Consider the following 17802-nt stretch of genomic DNA (forward strand, 5'->3'; position numbering starts at 1 on the left):
GCTCTAAATGGGTTGCTCTGTCAGCTAAAAACAGGTTTTAGAGTCTCTATACTCCAAATTAGTTGATTATTTCAATAATCGATTAATCACCATTAATCCGCTAAACAACTTAAATTTTCTATACATCATATCTTTTTATGTTCTAATTAGCCTACTTAAATAAAAGGCAATAAAAAGTGATCTCTACTAGCAGAAGAAATTTATTTATTCCATAAAGTTTTGACATTCAAAAGGACACTGATGAGTCAATGTTTAAATATCATTGATTGTTTTCTAGGGATTCAAATCTCTTCACTTTATCTGATTCTGATGCTTAAATTTGGAACAGATACTGTTTTATTTTTCCATATTAGAAATCTGTTTAATTTAATGTTATCACCATTAAAATTTAAGAAACTTTCATAAACTCCTCTCTGCAAGCAAGTCTATGTGTGGTTGTGCGCATATACATTAATATGATGTCAGAAGTTTTGGCATCAGCTTCCAGCTTTATCATAACCAAATACATTTTTGAATGAAAAACTGAACAAACCAGATGAAATTATGTTTTTTTTTATGTTTTTCTGCTCCCAAATCCTCTTCCCTCCTGAGGGACACAGGATGAATATGCAGTCATGCAGTACAGCGATTGGGATGCAGGCTGCGTTAAATGACACTGATGTGTGACTTCCGTGTTTACGCAGTCAGCGATCCTTTGCTGCACTATTTCATGTCTCTTTCATGCAGCCGCCATGACTTTTCACTTAGCCTTTGTTTCCTCTCTTCGTATTTCTGCAGGATTAGTTGTTTTTTTTTTTAATGGGAGAAATACAGCACTCTCCCTTCTGCACTCATGGTTGTAATTGGTCTGCTACCTTGAACCCGCCCCTTTATACGTGTGCGTTCATAGATTCATTATCAGTTCAAGCTGGATTAAGTTAGTGAGTTTATAACCAGCTTGGTATTGCTGCTGATCCTGATTGCCATTGTTTTGGTTTTGTTAAACTGGATAGGCTGGGAGTAATCCTGCTGCGTTGAGCTCGCTTTGTGGTACAGGCATCAAGTAAGGAGATTATTAATCAAAGAGGATGCCAAGAGGACAGAGAACTCTGGAGGAGCTGCAGCAATCCATGGCTCAGATGAGAAACTGTACAGGTTTGGGTTTTAATACGGAGGGCAAGGAAATAAGGCATTGAGAAAAAGAAAAACATTCAAAAATTGCAGGAACAGCTGATTAGAAGTGATGGCTGAAGCTAAATGCAGGGCAATACGGCAAGAAGACCTGATAGACTCTGGAGAAATGATCTCCACTAGGAGGCAGAGGTGCACCAGAACAACAACGCAGAACCAGAGCTTTAATTTAAAAGGTTTAGATGAAACCATGTTTTTCTGTGTCCTAAAGTCCAGAATCCATTTTATAATCTGAGGTTCACAGATAAACTCTAACTAATATGATTTTGAGCTATTTTTCCTTTAAAAAAAAAAAAGAAAAAAAAAAAAAAAGCAGAAGAGTTTCCTATGAGGAACTGATTCAGGAGGGCCGGATGCAAATAGCGTGCACTACTCTGTGTTGGTCGATCACATGTCATCCGGAAAAACGACATGGGTTTGCGGTTACAACATGGCGAAATGTGAAGAAGTGTGTCATTTCATTACAAGAAACTACATCCATGCCAAAGGAATCCTCAAAACAAAATCTTAAAATGTACCACTACCACCACCAGAGGGCGCAACTCCCTGGACAGACATGCCTCCTCTTTTACAAAACACCTCCACCCTGATCTCATAAAGGTGAACCACCTCGGATTTCTCTTTTCTTTCAGGGTTCACAAGTGATTTCTGGCACAGCTGTGAGTTTTCACAAATAAAACTACACATAAAATGTCTAAAATTCTCCTTGTACCACTGTTTTTGAAATTATGACGCTGGACAAACTCCGCTTTAGTTGGAGGATCACAATGTGCATTTCTTTTTAAAAAGAATATCAAGTTTAGAGAAAACGCTGTTAAACAACTCATCTGGCCCCGGTTAAATATGCTGGGACGACTTTGCATTTTGGTGGCCCCCAAACTGTCTGCCCCTTTAAAAAGCTTTTGGAGGCACCCCTGCACAAGATGGAAGTGAAATTACAGCAAATTTTTTTGTTCTTAGAAATGAATCTAAATTTAATTGGAGTCATTCACTGTTGCTCAAGTCGTGAGTTCTATTAGAAATGTCCTTCTTCTGACTATGGACCATCACTGCCTGCAGGAGCTGCCATCATCACAGGCGCAGCTGATTTCCATCATAAATAAGCTGCCTTTCCTCTCCGCAGGATGGAAGCAGAACAAGCACCAGTTCCTTCCTCATGTTCCTCTTTCTCTGGTTCCAAGCTAAATAAATCATACAAGATGCAAACAAACTGATTACAACCGATTATTAGTGAAAGTGTTGGTAAAAATTTAGCATTTTCTCTTTAAGGACCGGGCCTGCAGACCCAAACACTGAGTCTCCTCCACAGCAGAGCTGAAACGCCCTAAACCTTCAGCCACTAACAGGAGAAACACAACAAGACGGTTATTGATAAACAGTCATGATAAAATATCATGACGTTGGACCAGGATATAATTCGCAAAGGCTTTTTTCTCGCAAATCACGGTCAGGCGAACCTTTTTCCACACATAAGCTGCCTTTTCCTTCCCATTGCAGACTCACCTCATTCGGTAGAAGCGGGTCTCCAGCGGATCATGGCCGATCAGGACGAACAAACCCAGAATGTTGGTGTTTAAAGGCGGCTTGTGCTCATTGTCGCAGCGGCGCTCCTCTGCAGCCAGCGGCTGCTGTCCCCTCCTCTGCCTCGGAGATGTGTTCCGTGTTTGGGTCGGAGGAAAAATGATGTCATTGCGTGAAAACTGCCAAACCCGCCCCATTTTCTCCCCGGCTTTAAGGTGGCTACAGACTACGGAAGAGGATTAGGGCCACTGGAAAAAAAAAAAAACAAAAAAATATTTTTACATTTTATTTCAGTTTAATATGGGAAGAAAGTCAGAATTCTGAGATCAAACTCAGAATTTTGAGAAAAAAGTCGGAATTCTGAGATTAAAGTCGGAATCCCGAGATTAAGGTTAGAATTCTGAGATTAGAGTTGGAATTCTGAGATCAAAGTCAGAATCCTGAGAAAAAAATTCAGAATTCTTAGATCAAAGTCAGAATTCTGAGAAAAAAGTCGGAATTCTGACATTAAAGTTGGAATCCTGAGATTTAAGTCGGAATTCTGAGATTGAAGTCGGAATTCTGAGATTAAAGTTTGAATTCTGAGAAAAAAAGTCAGAATTCTGAGATCAAAGTCATAATTTTGAGAAAAAATTTGTTTTTTTCCCTCATATTATACTGAAATAAAATCAAAAAATCTGGTAACCTTTTTTTTTTTTTTTTAAGTGGACCTAATACTCTTCCGTACCAGACAGAGCTTCACTGTAAACCTACAAACTTTAAGTGGGTCAAGAGTTGGATCAGAGTACACATTCCTGCATCCTTTTTTTTTTATTTATTTCAGAAATCCAGAATTAAATGGACATGAATCTGGCTTATGTTTTTGACATATTTTGACATCCAGATATGCAATAAACTTGTTCAAATATAAATCGTGTAACAAAAAAGTTAAATAATTTGGCATTTATCATCTAGTAGGGAGTTATAAATTAGGTGGAGTTATTAAAGGCTCCACTTTTAAACCACTTTTTTCCCTACATGCTGCCCTAAAGTTTTAATCCCCATAATAAAAAGATTAGTTTATCAGGTAAAACACATCTTTACACTTCTAATTGATTGGGTCTTTCTTTTAACACAAACAGCAATTAAGTCAAATATATCAGACACTACATACTGAGGCAGTTCCAGAAAAATGTAATGGTGTTGGCAGGGAGGGACTGTTGAGCAGTGAAAGGTGGCTGAAAACTAATAGGTGCTGAAACCAGTTTGAGGTCAATCTATAGATCATAATGAACCAACAGGAAAATAAATGAAGCACATCTATATTTCCCAATAAATATCTAAAGAAAAGACTAGATTTTCATGAGGCCCTTACAGATTAAACAATTCAGATATTTATACATCTGTGCTGTTTAAATTAATCTATGGCTCTACATTATATAGAAGTTAAAATGGTAAAGTAATTCTTCATCCTTAATTACACAGGAAACTCCTTGACGACTGCAAACGGTCACAGATAAAACATGGTAAACTAATTCTTAAAAGATAAATCCCTATCATATATCTTTGTTTTAAACAGAGTTTGATTAATTAATTTCTGTGTTTAAGTTTCTGCTTCAAATATTAACTATGTCAGCATAGGATATTCAATGTGATGGTATCACTGCTGCCACCATCTGGCGTGGAGAGGAACTACATGTTCCAGAGAGTGAATGGCATGCATGGTAATAAACAAAGTATCATAAGTATTAGTGTTAATTAAACAAGTAGAAGTATAGTTTTTACTGTTTAAAAACACTTTTGTAGAAGTTACGGTATCAACTGAAGCTTTTTACTCAAGTCTAAAAGTACATTTTTTTTTAACTACTTAAGAGTATAAAAGTAATACAGGAAAAATTTATTTTTTTCTACCAACTGGCCATAACGGAAATGAGCTTAAATGAAACTAAACTAGTGCGACTATTTTTAAAATGTAAGGACATAGATATAAAAAGTTGTCTAAAAAATTAGTACTCCACGTAAGTATAAATAGCCAAAAATTCTACTTAAGATAACAAGGTATTTGCATTTTGTTACTCGACACCTGTGGAAATAAAAAATGGGGGGTGGCCATGGTCCCTCATCTAGCTCTGCCTCAGAATATTAACAGTCTAGCTTTTCTTTTTTTTTGTCACATAACTGTTTCGGATTAACTGGATTTAATGTCAAAGACAACCAAGGCAAAAAAAAAAATGTAATTGATTAGACTTGACCAAAAAGATCAAAAGCAACATTTAAGATCATACCACAGCATCTCACATGATTATCAAATCAGATGCTTTTTAATCCGACTCCATTAGGAAAATAGATCTTAAAAATCACCATAAATCACGGGATGGTTTTGGCCCAAAAAAAATCTGAAAGTTGGATGCTGGTGATAAATATTTAAATCATTGAAGTCATCAGAAAAAAATGACCTAAAGCAGACTTAAACCAGGGAAGGTAGCGTTCAGTTTTTAAGTAGAAAGCTTGTAAAATCCAAAATGGTAAGATGCTGAGTAGTTTCAACTGATGCAAATAAATATGTATTAACTTTCCTATAAAGGTAATTGTCTCTGTTTATATCCAAGGCTATTTTTTGAAATATTGTTTTATTTTAGGAGTTGTTGAAACTGAATCATTGCATTGAGGAGATCCTTGGGTCTCTCAGGGTAACTGACATCCACATTTCAATGACATAACTTTTAAGTAACTAGTCATCTTCATTGCCCCCTCATAACCTTCAAAAATGTATCATCTAATTTTCAGTTATTGTGATTAATGCACTTTTCTAGAAGAGCTCAGTGAAGTCAGCAGCTACATCCTGTAACAGAGGCTGTGTAATTAAAACATTTCCATGCTTAATCAACCAGCACTAGCTCTGTCGCATAGCTGCAGCCCTTATGATAGCTTACCAGAACTGCAGCTGATGAGATAAATTAGGATTGTGGTGTGACTGTTAGGTAAAACTTGCATTATTAAAGAATTCAGCTTTTTTATTTCTTGCTGCTCTATAGAAAGTTGTAAGGACCACAGCAGTGATGTACCAGTGCTTCAAACCATTTGAAGATTCAGGAGGAATCATTATGTCTTATCAGTCTGAAAAGATCAGTTGTTACCAAAGTATGCAGAGAAACACAGGGAGCTGTTTGTGCTTCATTCCTCACCTATCATTTATTTCATCAAACAAACACATAAGTACCATCAGGTATTTTAGATTACCGAATGATCGGTATGCTTAACCTAATAAAAGAAACAAGGCAGTTTGTGGAGCAGGTTCATCGAGGAGCATCAGCTGCTACCATGGCCACGTCTTGCACTGAACTGTCAGTAGCGTCGTCTTCTCCTCCACCTACGTCCGACACCGCCTGAGGGGAGGAAAAGATGACTCAGCACATTTTTTAGGGAGTTACAAGAACGGAAAAACATTTGCATACATCTGATAGCTGAACTAAGATGGACTAAACATTTTTTAATGTTAATTTTCTCCATCAGAGCAGCCCTTAAAATGAACCACAATTCAGCTTGTCTTCTAACTTTGGATCATGAATCAAAGAGAAAACAGTTCCTAAATACGCACTTCAGAGGAAACAATGAGATATTTTAGAACCAAGAACCTTAAAAGAGAAGGTTAGAAAGCAGGTCTGGTCTATCATCTTAATGCCAAAAGCAGATGATAGTTGAAGAGTAGTTTGTGTGCACTATGGATTTTTTTTTTCTATTGTTCTTCAACAGCTACACTCTAATGCAAAATGGAAATTTTGAACAGATTTAGATTATCCGTCTTTTCCAGGATGCATTGCATTTCACAGACAACACAAATGATAAAAGCTAATAACTGAATAGTCAAAGAGAAGGGGGAAAATGCTTTTGTCTTGTTTTATTGACAGAAAAATATGGTAACTACTAAAGATCACAGTGCACCAGTCTAACTTGAAACTAATATTTGACCTGATCATCCATGATGCCATCCACATCTCGTTCTGAAAGCTCCTGCCCCGAGGTGTCCAGGTCCACCTGGTCTGGGTCTTCTCCTGTTAAGATGTCCATTGGAGCCTCAGCAATGGCTCTGATGGTCTGGTCCTCCAAGGCGAGGGCCGTGTCAAACTGCAAAGGGGAAGGAGGGCCCTGCATCCCGTCCCCTTCCACATCCAGGTCCTTCAAAAACACACACTTTATCAAGACTTTATATGTGAAAATAAAACAAGTACATGCATCAAAAAGTCCATGTTCAAAGTGTCAAATATGGTGAATGACTGTAAACATAGTAGCACAGGTCAACAACTCGCCATTGCCCCCTACTGCCCAAACAAAATAGACTTGAGGATTTTAAGGATTAGCCCAATGCAAAATATAGCAATAAAAATTTATTTGCAGATTAAGTATTTATGATGCAAACTAAATACATTTGAAAATAAGCATACATTTGATAAGACTAGTTTCAGATTAGAACAATTAGCAAAGTGAACTCTCATACCAGGTGAACCTGCGTAGAGTTAAAATCCTGCAGAAAACTGCTCTTTGTACTGTGCTTTAGCTAAAGCGACCAGATGTTTGCAGCTGAGGGACAACAGATGTACTTTAACAATATGGGGGTGATGTCCTACTTTATTTTTTAAGGAAACCAACATTGTTAGATTTAGGGATGTTGGTTTTCCATTAACGAGTTTGAGTTCATTGATCTCACCATTTATTGATCAGCTGGTTTCTTTGGCATCATAGTGTTAACATGCAGGCTGCATTAAATATTGACTGGATACAAAATATAAGATTTTCTCAAAAAATTTTTAACTTAGGATTGATAAATAGAATAAAATATGTGAAACAATTTTAAGCCCCTACCAACAGAGATGTAGATCTATCATTCAAAGAAAGATCAGACGCTCTGAAAGGAAGCGTACCTTTAGCCATGCTTCCAAACATGGGGTTATTGTTGCACTTGAAGGAATGTTAAAAGTTTTCTCCATTAAGTATCTAACTGTAAAATGCACCAGGAATCATTTGTTAATTATTTTTTTCCCACATTAAAAATGTTTTGTATACAACCCGTTTTGCTTTCATCTTATCTCTGCTCTTTAAGCTCATCTAGTTGAGGGCAATGGTTGCTACTGAGGTAAAAATGGAAGCTGCTTGTTAACTGGGGGTGTATTGTTAAAAATGTGGAGATCTGACACGTGTCACACTATAATTTACCCAAATACATTATCAATAAAAGCTATTTTATAATATAGCTCTGGAAAACCTGATGAGATCTGGTTGCACTGCGGCAGCTGGTGCAGAAAAGCTGAATAATGGCCTCTAAGGCCTTTCTGCCATGTTTCCATACAAACGTCATGCGAACTTAAAGCGAACTTTTAAAATGTTGAAAAAAGAAAATGCGAATTAGACATGTTTCAATCAGGCGATGAGAAGTGTAGGTGAAGTGTAATGTCATAGGTTTATTTTAACTCAGTTCGTCAGATTTTGAACGTTCCTACTTTCCCATTCTGCTTCCTGGGAAAAAAAAAAATTTTATGAGCAGTTTCCCAAGCTGTAATAAGGGTTGTTATTGATCAGTCATCCATTCCTCACTAAAAAACTTGTTAAAAAAAGATCATAGGCTTGTAACCCAGTGAGTGCTACATACGTCGCTGAACTCCAGGGGGAGGCTCTCAGTGGGCTGAAGCTCTGCTGCACTCAGGTACATATCTTTGCTGGTGGGGGTAAAGTGCTCCGGTGGTGGAGGTTCCTGCTCAGGCTGGTACATGGGTGGCGGCAGGGTGAGGTGGAGCGGACAGCGAGGATCATCGGATTGACCCATGTGGACAGTACGGTCGCATGGAGCATCTTTCAGACCCGGGCAGATTTTAAAAAGCACCTGATTGCTGTCCTGGCAGATGTCTGAGAGCCGCATCATTAAGGACAATCAGCTAAATTTACATAGAGACACGTTTAAGAATAACAAACCAGAAAAAAAACAAAACAAAAAACCTAAATCAGCAATACAAGCTTTTATTTGACTTAACTCTAGTAGGAGTATTGTAGTTTAAAGAGAAAACATTGCATTTTAATGTGATCTTAAATACAATAAGTACTTATATTATACAATATACTTTTTCCTAAATATAAAAATATAAATTTAGAAAATGTTCCTTCCAACTGAATTGATGAATCCCTTTTATCTTGGGAAAAATCAACAGACCATGGGAAGGTTTTATTTAGGCTCCCTTTTAAAAAAACTAACAGCTACTGCAAGCTGCTGCTTCTGATCTGAGCCAAAAGAAGGAGAGAAAAGAAAGGAGGGGGGTGCAGCTCTCTAGTTTGACTTCACAGATGTGGGGTTAATTACACAGAAACACAAGACACTGCAAAGCACAGCTGAAGCAGTCTGAACAGTTGTACTCTATATGAAAACTGAAGGATACGAGAGAGACAGTGTCTGGCCATCGGGAGGCTGGGATTAGTACATCGGACTCCATCGATGAAGGCTATGCATATTTCACTCACTGCTCTCATGTGGAGCTACAAGAAAAATATCAGAAGACAAAATAATGAAACTGAACAAAAAAACAATAAGAGAAAAGGCACAAAAAAGTAAAATAAACCAAGATTTTAGCTCCTCCTGCTAACCATGAACTTCTGATCAAAATAAGCTTCTATAAAGAAAATGGATTATAAGGATGTAGGAACCAACACGCCCATTGATTGTCTCCACCTTACACATTAAAAATAAACTTCAGGTATTGAAAAATTTTCAAATTATCCAAGTCACCAGAAAAGATGAGATACTAAAAAAACTTTCATTTTATTGTGAAGAAGCTTTTTGCCTGTTGATAAACATTAAATAAATGTTTGAAAAATGTAACAGATAAACCTTTTTTTAAAGAATGAATTTGCACTGACAGAAAGCCTTTACTTTCTCTTAAAGGATGCTAAAATCCTGAGTCATACATGAACCCTCAGAGCCACTGAACTCCTTGTGTAGAGCACATCGTTCCAGGTTCAGGCATGGTTGCCTTCCCCAGTTTGCGTGTAATGATTTGTTTACCTGAGAGGCTCCTTCTGTCATAGCCTGCCTCCTCTCCCTGAGCTGTCGATGCAGGAGGGCTTCTACACCGTATCGACGACGGTATCGACGCAGAGCCTTGAGTTTCTTCAGGTTCTCCCTCTCCTTGATAGAAAGACCTTCGGGCCCTGTTAACAAACTACTTCCTGTCATCAAAAACAAAATAGAGCTTATGAAAGGACACCAAATGATTGCATTCCTTCAAATGCTGAAATTGGTTGCCTGTTTTTTACCTAAAGTTTCATGCTCCAGTTTACGGTTTTGCAAATATCTGCGCTTTTTCTCCTTAAGCAGATGCTGAAGACGTTTAAACTGGTCAATATAGAGTGACTGTAGCCTGATGAGCTTTTCTCTGGTGATCAGTGCCACTTCCTCTGCTGTGTAAACCCCTGCATGTCTGCAACACAAAACAGTAACAAATTATTCATATGTCAGTACACAAGTTAAAAAACATTAAACATGCTGTACTTGTAAAGTCAAATTGTTTGTTTTTCTTCCTTCGTTAAGGTTAAGAGCCTTGTACAATAATGCTCTTAATATTGTTTTTAAGTACAAGTTAGATAACCAAAACACATCTGAATTATTTGTCTTACTTCAGTGGATCTTCATGATCGCTGTCGACACTATCAGCCTCACTGTCTGGATCTCCTCTCCAGGTCTGGTCCAACACCAGGGGGCTCTGCTCCTCTTCACTCAGACTTTCTTCATCTGCAACACAAGGACAGATTAGATGACCAAATATGTAAAACATACCGCATCCAAATTTTATTTAAGATCCTAAAGTAATGTCTGCACCTTTGTATGAATTCGCACTAAAGGTTTTACCTAAAATGCGGCTGGCCTCAGAGTTTCCTCCGTCCAGACTGTGCGTCTCAGATCGACTGGAGCAGCTAAGCTGGGATAACAAAGCCTCTGGAGTCGGGCCCGAGGAAGCCTTTCTCATCTGAGCTCGTAGAGCCATCGCATTCCGACGAGCATGTTCAGCACAGAACGTCACCCTGCAGGAGGAAAAACACATAAGAAGGCACAATACATTGAAAGGGTTTAGTTTGGGAATCAGTCAGCACCTAAGAAGATGGAACGTGATCTTTGACATACCCGTCTTTCCTCTCTGCCTTAGGAGCAGGTTTGGGACAGCGCTTGCCATTCTTTGCAGAGACATAGCTACATTGTTTGTATGGTGCGTTTTTGTCCTCCAGAATGTGCTTGATACAGAACTCGAAGCCCTCCAGACGAGGCTGTGAACATGGTCGTTGGGTGAAGGAGCAGGCCTGGGGCTCCTGAGGCCGGGCCGTTTGAGTCACCCGGTTACGACTCGAGGGCAAAACATGTATTCGTATTCTGTTCATTTCAATCTAAAGAAAAAAGGAAACCATTTTATGATACTCTCAGCATGAAAACAAACAACAAAATGGTACAAAAAATTCAAAATCAAAAAATGTAAATCAGGACTTAACACACAGATTGTCAAAAGCGAATCATCTACCCAACGTGGTTGGGGGAAAAAATGGTGAACCGACTAGGGTGCCACTATAGCTTGGATTGTTGATTAAGTCTATGCTAGGTCAGTTGAAGAGGTTTCGGAATACACCCAGAATTACAGTGAGTTGTGTAGGAGGCTATAGAGGTTGCAGTCCAACTAGGATGGCATCAATCTACCAATAAAACATCATAAGGAACACAAGCTTTATCACAAAGTGGGTACCGTTTAATGAGGTGAGCTTTGGTCTTATGCATCAAATTGATGACCAGATGTGTGAATGTTTTATGCAGTGTTGCACTAATGCCATTTTTTTTGTCCCTGATACCAATACTCAAAACCTGGCTGTGAAGTATCGGTCAATACCGATACCATCTGTTTGAAATTGAGGTGCGTGTGTGTGTGTATATATATATATATCATACTTGGATATAAAATAATTGCCATCATGGCTTTGTCAAGCTGCTGTCTAGCTTTGTGAAGCAGGAAAAAGGCCAATACAAAGTGGACAATAGTGGAATAAAATTTTGGCTCTCAGTACTCACAGATACCACCATTTTAGTGCTGGGTCGGGGCCCTGTCAGATATTGGTCACACTGTTTGCATTGGAATTTATCATCTCTGATCCCATTTTTTTTCTCCCCATGTTCATTTTTCCTGCATATGGAGGCTCCGATTAGGCAGGGTAATCTGATCTGTGCAGACCCCCCACTTCTGTCTCTGTTCAACTAAAGTTAAAACCATTTATATTTGACTTGGACATAGGGCTGGGCGATAATTCAATAACGATATATATCGATCGATAGACGTGTGGCGCAATAGAAAAAAAGAGGGTCAATAAAAGTTCGATAAAGAAAAGCAGTTTTCCTTCCTTCTCATTGTAGCCTAGCATGTAGGTTTATGCTAGTCACTACTTCCTCCCAACTAATCGCAATTGCGGACCCAGGCACGCCGTCACAAAGCGCCGCCCTCTCAAACCACAACACAGAGCACATGTATGGGAGAATTATCCTGCCATAATGCAAGAGCACATAATTTCAATTTGAGAAAAGAATTTCATCTTCTTGCACTCAAAACTTATAATGCTCACACTCAAAACATGCGCTCTCTCTCAAATCTGTTTCTTCTCTCAGATTTAATGCTTCTTGCACAGATATTTTCTCCTCTTGCTTGCCGCCTCCTTCTCTTCACGCACAAACCGCGCTCTGCACGAGTCTCAGATACGCTCGCAAACCCGTAGGCTCTGTTTGCAGATTTTTTTTGCTCTCTCTCGCATTGCAGTTGGATCGTCGCCTAGCAACCTTTCCAGCCAATAGAACGACAGCCTCGGAAAGGGTGCGCTTGTTTAACCCTACTGAAACTTCTATTTACAGTAGTTTTGTGGCTCGATTCAGCAAAGTTCAGTACTTATGGATAACCCAAATAATTCTGAATTAATTTTAAACAATTAGCGGTTTGTTATGTACAAAAGCAAAGAACCGACATATTAAATTATTATCTTTAAATACTTTGTTAGTATTGATTTCTGTATGTAGGGGGAAAAATACATTTTTTACGAAAAGTTAAAATGTTGGATAGTTATTTCCAATTATTATTATGGTGTTATGTGTCCAGTCAGCTTTCTTATTGACGTGAACACCCAGGTATTTCAAACTCTCCACAGTTTCTATGTCCTGCCCCTGAATGTTCACACGGGGGTCGTCTCCTGAAGTCGATCACCATCGCCTTGGTCTAACTGGGGTTTAAACACAGGTGTTTTTTCTCACAACAGTCCACAAAGTCTATGATGACTGACTGGTACTCCAGCTGATTCCCCTCAGACACACAGCCCACAAGGTGAAGGTGTAGAGGGTGAAGAGAAATGGAGACAGGACGGTGCCCTGGAGGCCCCAGTGCTGCAGCTCTGACTGATAGCCTTGCAGCCACAGGGCTGTCAGTCAGAGAAAATCCTGACTTTGATTTTCTTATAGAAGTCAGGAGAAAAAGATTTCTCTTCGAGGGTCAAGTCATCCGCGCCTCTGAAAATTAACGATCTCACTCTTAACTAAATATAAAATTTGAGGTCTGATTAAACATGATAATAAAATTTAAATAAATACCTATTTTAATATCATAATACAGTACTTGTTATTAACCTGCTGATATAGCCAACAAACCGCATAGTTAGTCCAATGAAAAGCTCCTTTGAGGTGAAAACAGCAGTGGCTTTCAGAGGACATAAGTCTCCTTTCCTTGTAATGTCCTACTTGAGCTGCGATTGGACTCCAATTTCGGACCAATTGTCCACCCATCCAACATTTTAAAACATCCATAACTCACTGACTGGTTAAAACGTAGAGATTTGCCAGATTTTGCAGTGCAAAAGGTTGAGGGTTCAGTCCCAGCTGTGGCTGAATTGGTTATTGTTGCCTTAAATGTTTTTCTATTTTTTTTAATCACTTGATGGCCTATGATATCAAAAATTGTACAATAACTTATTTAACTTATTTATATATTTTACAGATACTAGCCTATTATGCTGTTTGACACGTAACTTATTAATCTTCACGTAATTTATTCTTTCTTTTATTTAGATCAGCTCATGTGTGCTCCTCCTTGCTCTTGTTCTGGTTTGTCTGATTTTAACAGAAGTTTTATCAAATGCAAGAGATTACCCTACTCGGCCAATTAATTAAGCAAACCACTTAATGCAGGAATGTCGCTATTACTGTAAATAGTGGTGCTTGAATGCTATTGTCAGAGAACAAGAGAGTAAACTGTCTGTTAAACAACCGCGTCAACTCTGAATGCTAAGGTGATCGTTACTGTGCCCTGCATAGTGACAAACACCAGGCCTGCATTTTAATGAATTCATCAGGCTGTGCCTGATGAAGATGTTAACTACAGTCCTACAATAGCTATATTTCTATATTTAATTGTTATGTAACCGTGTGACCAGGCCAATTGTCCCCTTCTGTTTTTTTTTTTTTTTTAAGAGAAAGGTAATTTTTCTTCAAAACACAGGAAGAAGCCAAAAGAATGTACTTAAGAAGATTTTAGCACTAAGACCCTCTCAACTGAATCCGGGAAACACGTAAATTGTGTGTAAAACAACCGTGTCACATCTGAATAACTTGCTGAAGTCATTTGTCGTTATTTTTCTATTGATTAGGCTGTAAAACCTGTCTGCTAGTTTAAAGTCTAAATATTTGAATATTTAACAAAAAGTAAATTATAAGGTAAACTGCTGTGAAACATTTCGCTAATTTCATCGTTACTGTGCACTGCGTGGTGACAAACACCAGGCCTGCATTTTAATGAATTCATAAGGCTGTGCCTGATGGAGATGGTAACTACAGTCCTACAATAGCTATATTTCTATATTTCAGATTAGGCTTTAAAACAATACAAAGTGGACAAAGTGCATGAGAGAAAATGTGTTTATTGTGATGAATGCTGAACAGGTTTACATTAAAAGTCGTTGGGATGATTTGCGTGTTGTGCGGAGAAATTCGTTGATCTTATCAATGCAGTCCTTCATGTCACTCTTTCCCATATCAGGAAACTTTTGCTGCAGTGTTGAAACCACAAAGTCTCTGACATTTTGCGGCAGCGCTCGCTTTCCCTTCACCCCATCCCAGTTGGTGGTTTTGCTCCAGGCCATGTAATGTTCCTCTGTGATGATGGACCTGAAGAGCAGGCATCCGTATCTGCCCACCTGGCCGTAGCTCTGGTTGTGTATCCTAGCGAGGTCTTCGGGGGTAACATCACGCAAAGTCACATCTGCGTGTTGACTAGGAACTTCTGACATCTGCAAGGTGGACGACTCTTTTACAAGTGTCGATGTGCATCTGGGCATTGGTCTCTCAGGTGTGAAATCCCTTGACTGTTCACGTAAAGTCGCCTGAATTTCTCCAATCCCAGCTCTCACCTCCTGTAAAATGTCCAGTCCCCCTCTGTGGTTACCCAAGTGGCTGGTCGTTCTGAGGCCTTCAATGTCCTGTTTGAGCTTTTCGTTCTCCTCTTTCAAACGGACAATCGCGGCATCCCTCTCGGCTACTCGCTCAGACACTGCTGCAAGCTGTATTGTTTTCTGAGTCAGCTGCGCTGATCTCTCGGCCAACTGCGCTGATCTCTCGGCCAGAAGAATTTCCAGTTCTTTTTTTTTTTCCTGGGTCATTGGAGTAAATCTGGGCTTCCCAAAACTCCAGCCAAGTTCCTTCAGGGCCTTTCTCATTGTGCATAACCCTATCGTAATGTTGTGCCTTCGTTGTAGAAGCGATCTCACTTTCCTTGCCGGCAGCGTGTCATCTTGTCTCAGGATCGTGTCAATTATTTCCAACACCTGACTGGTCAGTTTTCGTGGCTTTCTGATTTGCTTCTTCACAGGAGAACCTCGGCAATGACGTCGAATAGTGCCCAATGAAGCTTCAATCCCACTCGTCTCCAGATGTTTGGCGATGGACGAAGTCGTCCAGCCTTTCTTCCGCAGACTCCTGATGAGCTCACTGACTTGCGCGGTGATCACAGCCATCTCTGACAACAGCATTGAAACACCACTATTTATAAGAGCAGCAGGCACCATTCCCACCTTTTCCCACATAGTTCTAACAATCCAGAGAAAAATGCTGAGGTGCCATCAACTTCAAAGTAATAACTCAGGTTAAAGCAGGAAACTAAGCTGAACCGTAACGAGGTGCCAGCAGCACCTCTAGAAGAATAGGGGTGAGAAAAAATACCCCATAGAAATGTTAGGCTAAAGGGTGAGTTGATTTGGGTTTTTGTTCTTGTTGAGTGGAGTTTACATGGTAGCCTAGTCCTACAATCTTTTAATTACCACAAGCTGGTGGTGTACTATTCCCACCCAAATAGGCTATTTATGTATTTGTTATATTTATTTTGGTCACTTTTCTGGTCACTTTAGTTTATTCTTTATCAGTATTTAATAACATAACTCAGGTCTCTTAAGTTATTTTTCTTTAAAGCTACAGTGTGTAATTTTCAGCGACATCTAACGTCCAGACTGCAGCAACATGAACATCTCCCCCCCAACAGTACGGCGAGTGTTACGGGACAAAATGTCTTCCACGACGTCCGCATCACCTACCTTCTCAAGTGATGAGGTTTGTTTACATAGATAATTCTACAGATAGTATTTTATTAGTCTGTGTAGGGTATATTGTTCAGTACCGTCTCAGTTCATCTCTCTCAACTTGCCGTAGTTACTTTCGAGCGTAATAGGCGATCTCGCAATCGCTAGTTTGTTGGCTCTGCGCTGCCGTAGCGCAAAGATGTCTGCCTCCATGGCTGCGAGACCCGCTCCTATGTAATTATAAATAACGAATTCTAAGGCAACGCAAATATTAAGGTCAAGAGGCTGAGCTCATAGATGATGATAAATAACAGTTATGTATAATATATTAAATTTCTGACTGTATATCCCTGTAATTATTACACACTAGCTTTAAAACAATTCTGTTATGGTTAAAAAAGTTTGTTAAATAATTATTTAATTGGAAGTCTGTGTTTGTGTTCTTTATTAAAATTAAATCATTTAGCAATATCATAAAAAGTCCAGGCAGAGCTGCGCATAAAATATGGTTTCAAATCTTTTCAATAATTATCGATATCGATCAATATGCATTTTTTTTCGATAAGCTTTTTTTCTATATCGTCCAGCCCTACTTGGACATATTATGAAGTCAGTAAAATAAAATCTACAGAAAATTGTGTCGGTTGTGATCACCCCCATTTTCTTAATGAGCGCTAAACACCACAACCTCCAGTCCATTTTTCCTTGTCGCCATGTGTTTGCTGGGCTGTGGGACTGCTGTAATCCGCGGACCTCCAAATACAGACCTTCAGCAAACTGGTATGCGCCATACATAGGCTCAAACACAACTGATTAGGGCCAATATTTGGCTGGAAATATATTTAAATCGAACATATTTCGAAATACGTTAGTCATTTCGTAAAAATAGCCAGTTAGAAGTCGTTTTTACCCGCAGTTATTCTCAGTTGTAGACCCAGTTAATTCTAAAGCGGAACCATTTCCCATTCGTATCTTTATTATATAAAAGTGACCTTAATTGGTCTATTATTTGAAGAAAATAAAATATTAAAGACATTTATCGTGATAAAAAATTAAAGTGCCGTTTCAGGAATCCAAATACGCGCGCTACAGGCTTTAATCCGCCTCCTTACAGCGTCACCGTTTCGGTTGAAGAGTCGCCATCTTTGTCTGGCTTTTAGCATCGTGGCTAACTGCTACATTTTGATAGCTTCGAAGCAAAAACAACTGCCCTTTCAACTACGGCCAAACAATTACACCCTGGGGGTTGAATCGTAAAACGCATATAGAACCTGTGCTGTAGGCAGAGCCTTCTTTGTAACTTTAAAACTGCTTACCTTCCAATAACGATGGCGCCGACGACGAGTCCCGAAGTACAATGAACCGAATTCCCAGATCTTTACGACTGCCTCTGTGTAGCCTCGCCCAATCTGGGCGCCAATTGGCCAGAATAAAAAAAACGCATCAAGGTTCTCATTGGCTCATTCAACTGCCACTTAAATTGTTGCCAACTCACTTTCTTCTCCCCACAAAAAAGTC

At 39.1% G+C, this 17802-nt stretch overlaps 2 protein-coding genes across 3 annotated transcripts in view; both read right to left on the minus strand.

Annotated features, from left to right (window-relative positions):
* The window catches only part of nckap5l (NCK-associated protein 5-like), a 56216-nt gene extending 53365 nt beyond the window's left edge, over positions 1 to 2851 (minus strand). The window contains exon 1 of the mRNA XM_038309302.1: positions 2674 to 2851. The gene's annotated coding sequence lies outside the window, so the exon portion shown is untranslated. The remainder of the gene's footprint in view (positions 1 to 2673) is intronic.
* Positions 2852 to 5834: 2983 nt separating this feature from the next.
* On the minus strand, positions 5835 to 17722 carry kansl2 (KAT8 regulatory NSL complex subunit 2). 2 transcript variants are annotated; one of them, XM_038309399.1, is made up of 10 exons: positions 17601 to 17722; positions 10832 to 11088; positions 10559 to 10731; positions 10327 to 10441; positions 9967 to 10130; positions 9716 to 9879; positions 9093 to 9189; positions 8315 to 8568; positions 6640 to 6846; positions 5835 to 6056 (listed from the first exon to the last, which is right to left on the minus strand). In XM_038309399.1, the coding sequence occupies exons 2-10, from the start codon at positions 11080 to 11082 to the stop codon at positions 5967 to 5969; spliced, it is 1515 nt and encodes a 504-aa protein (XP_038165327.1). In that variant the 5' UTR covers positions 11083 to 11088; positions 17601 to 17722; the 3' UTR covers positions 5835 to 5966. The 2 variants fall into 2 exon arrangements, with proteins under 2 accessions (XP_038165327.1, XP_038165326.1); XM_038309398.1 differs by having other exon boundaries at positions 10529 to 10731.
* Between the last annotated feature and the right edge of the window lie 80 nt (positions 17723 to 17802).

This window comes from Cyprinodon tularosa, unplaced genomic scaffold (assembly GCF_016077235.1).
Source record: "Cyprinodon tularosa strain WSP-4 unplaced genomic scaffold, ASM1607723v1 ctg66, whole genome shotgun sequence".
Classification (NCBI taxonomy): Eukaryota; Metazoa; Chordata; class Actinopteri; order Cyprinodontiformes; family Cyprinodontidae; genus Cyprinodon; species Cyprinodon tularosa.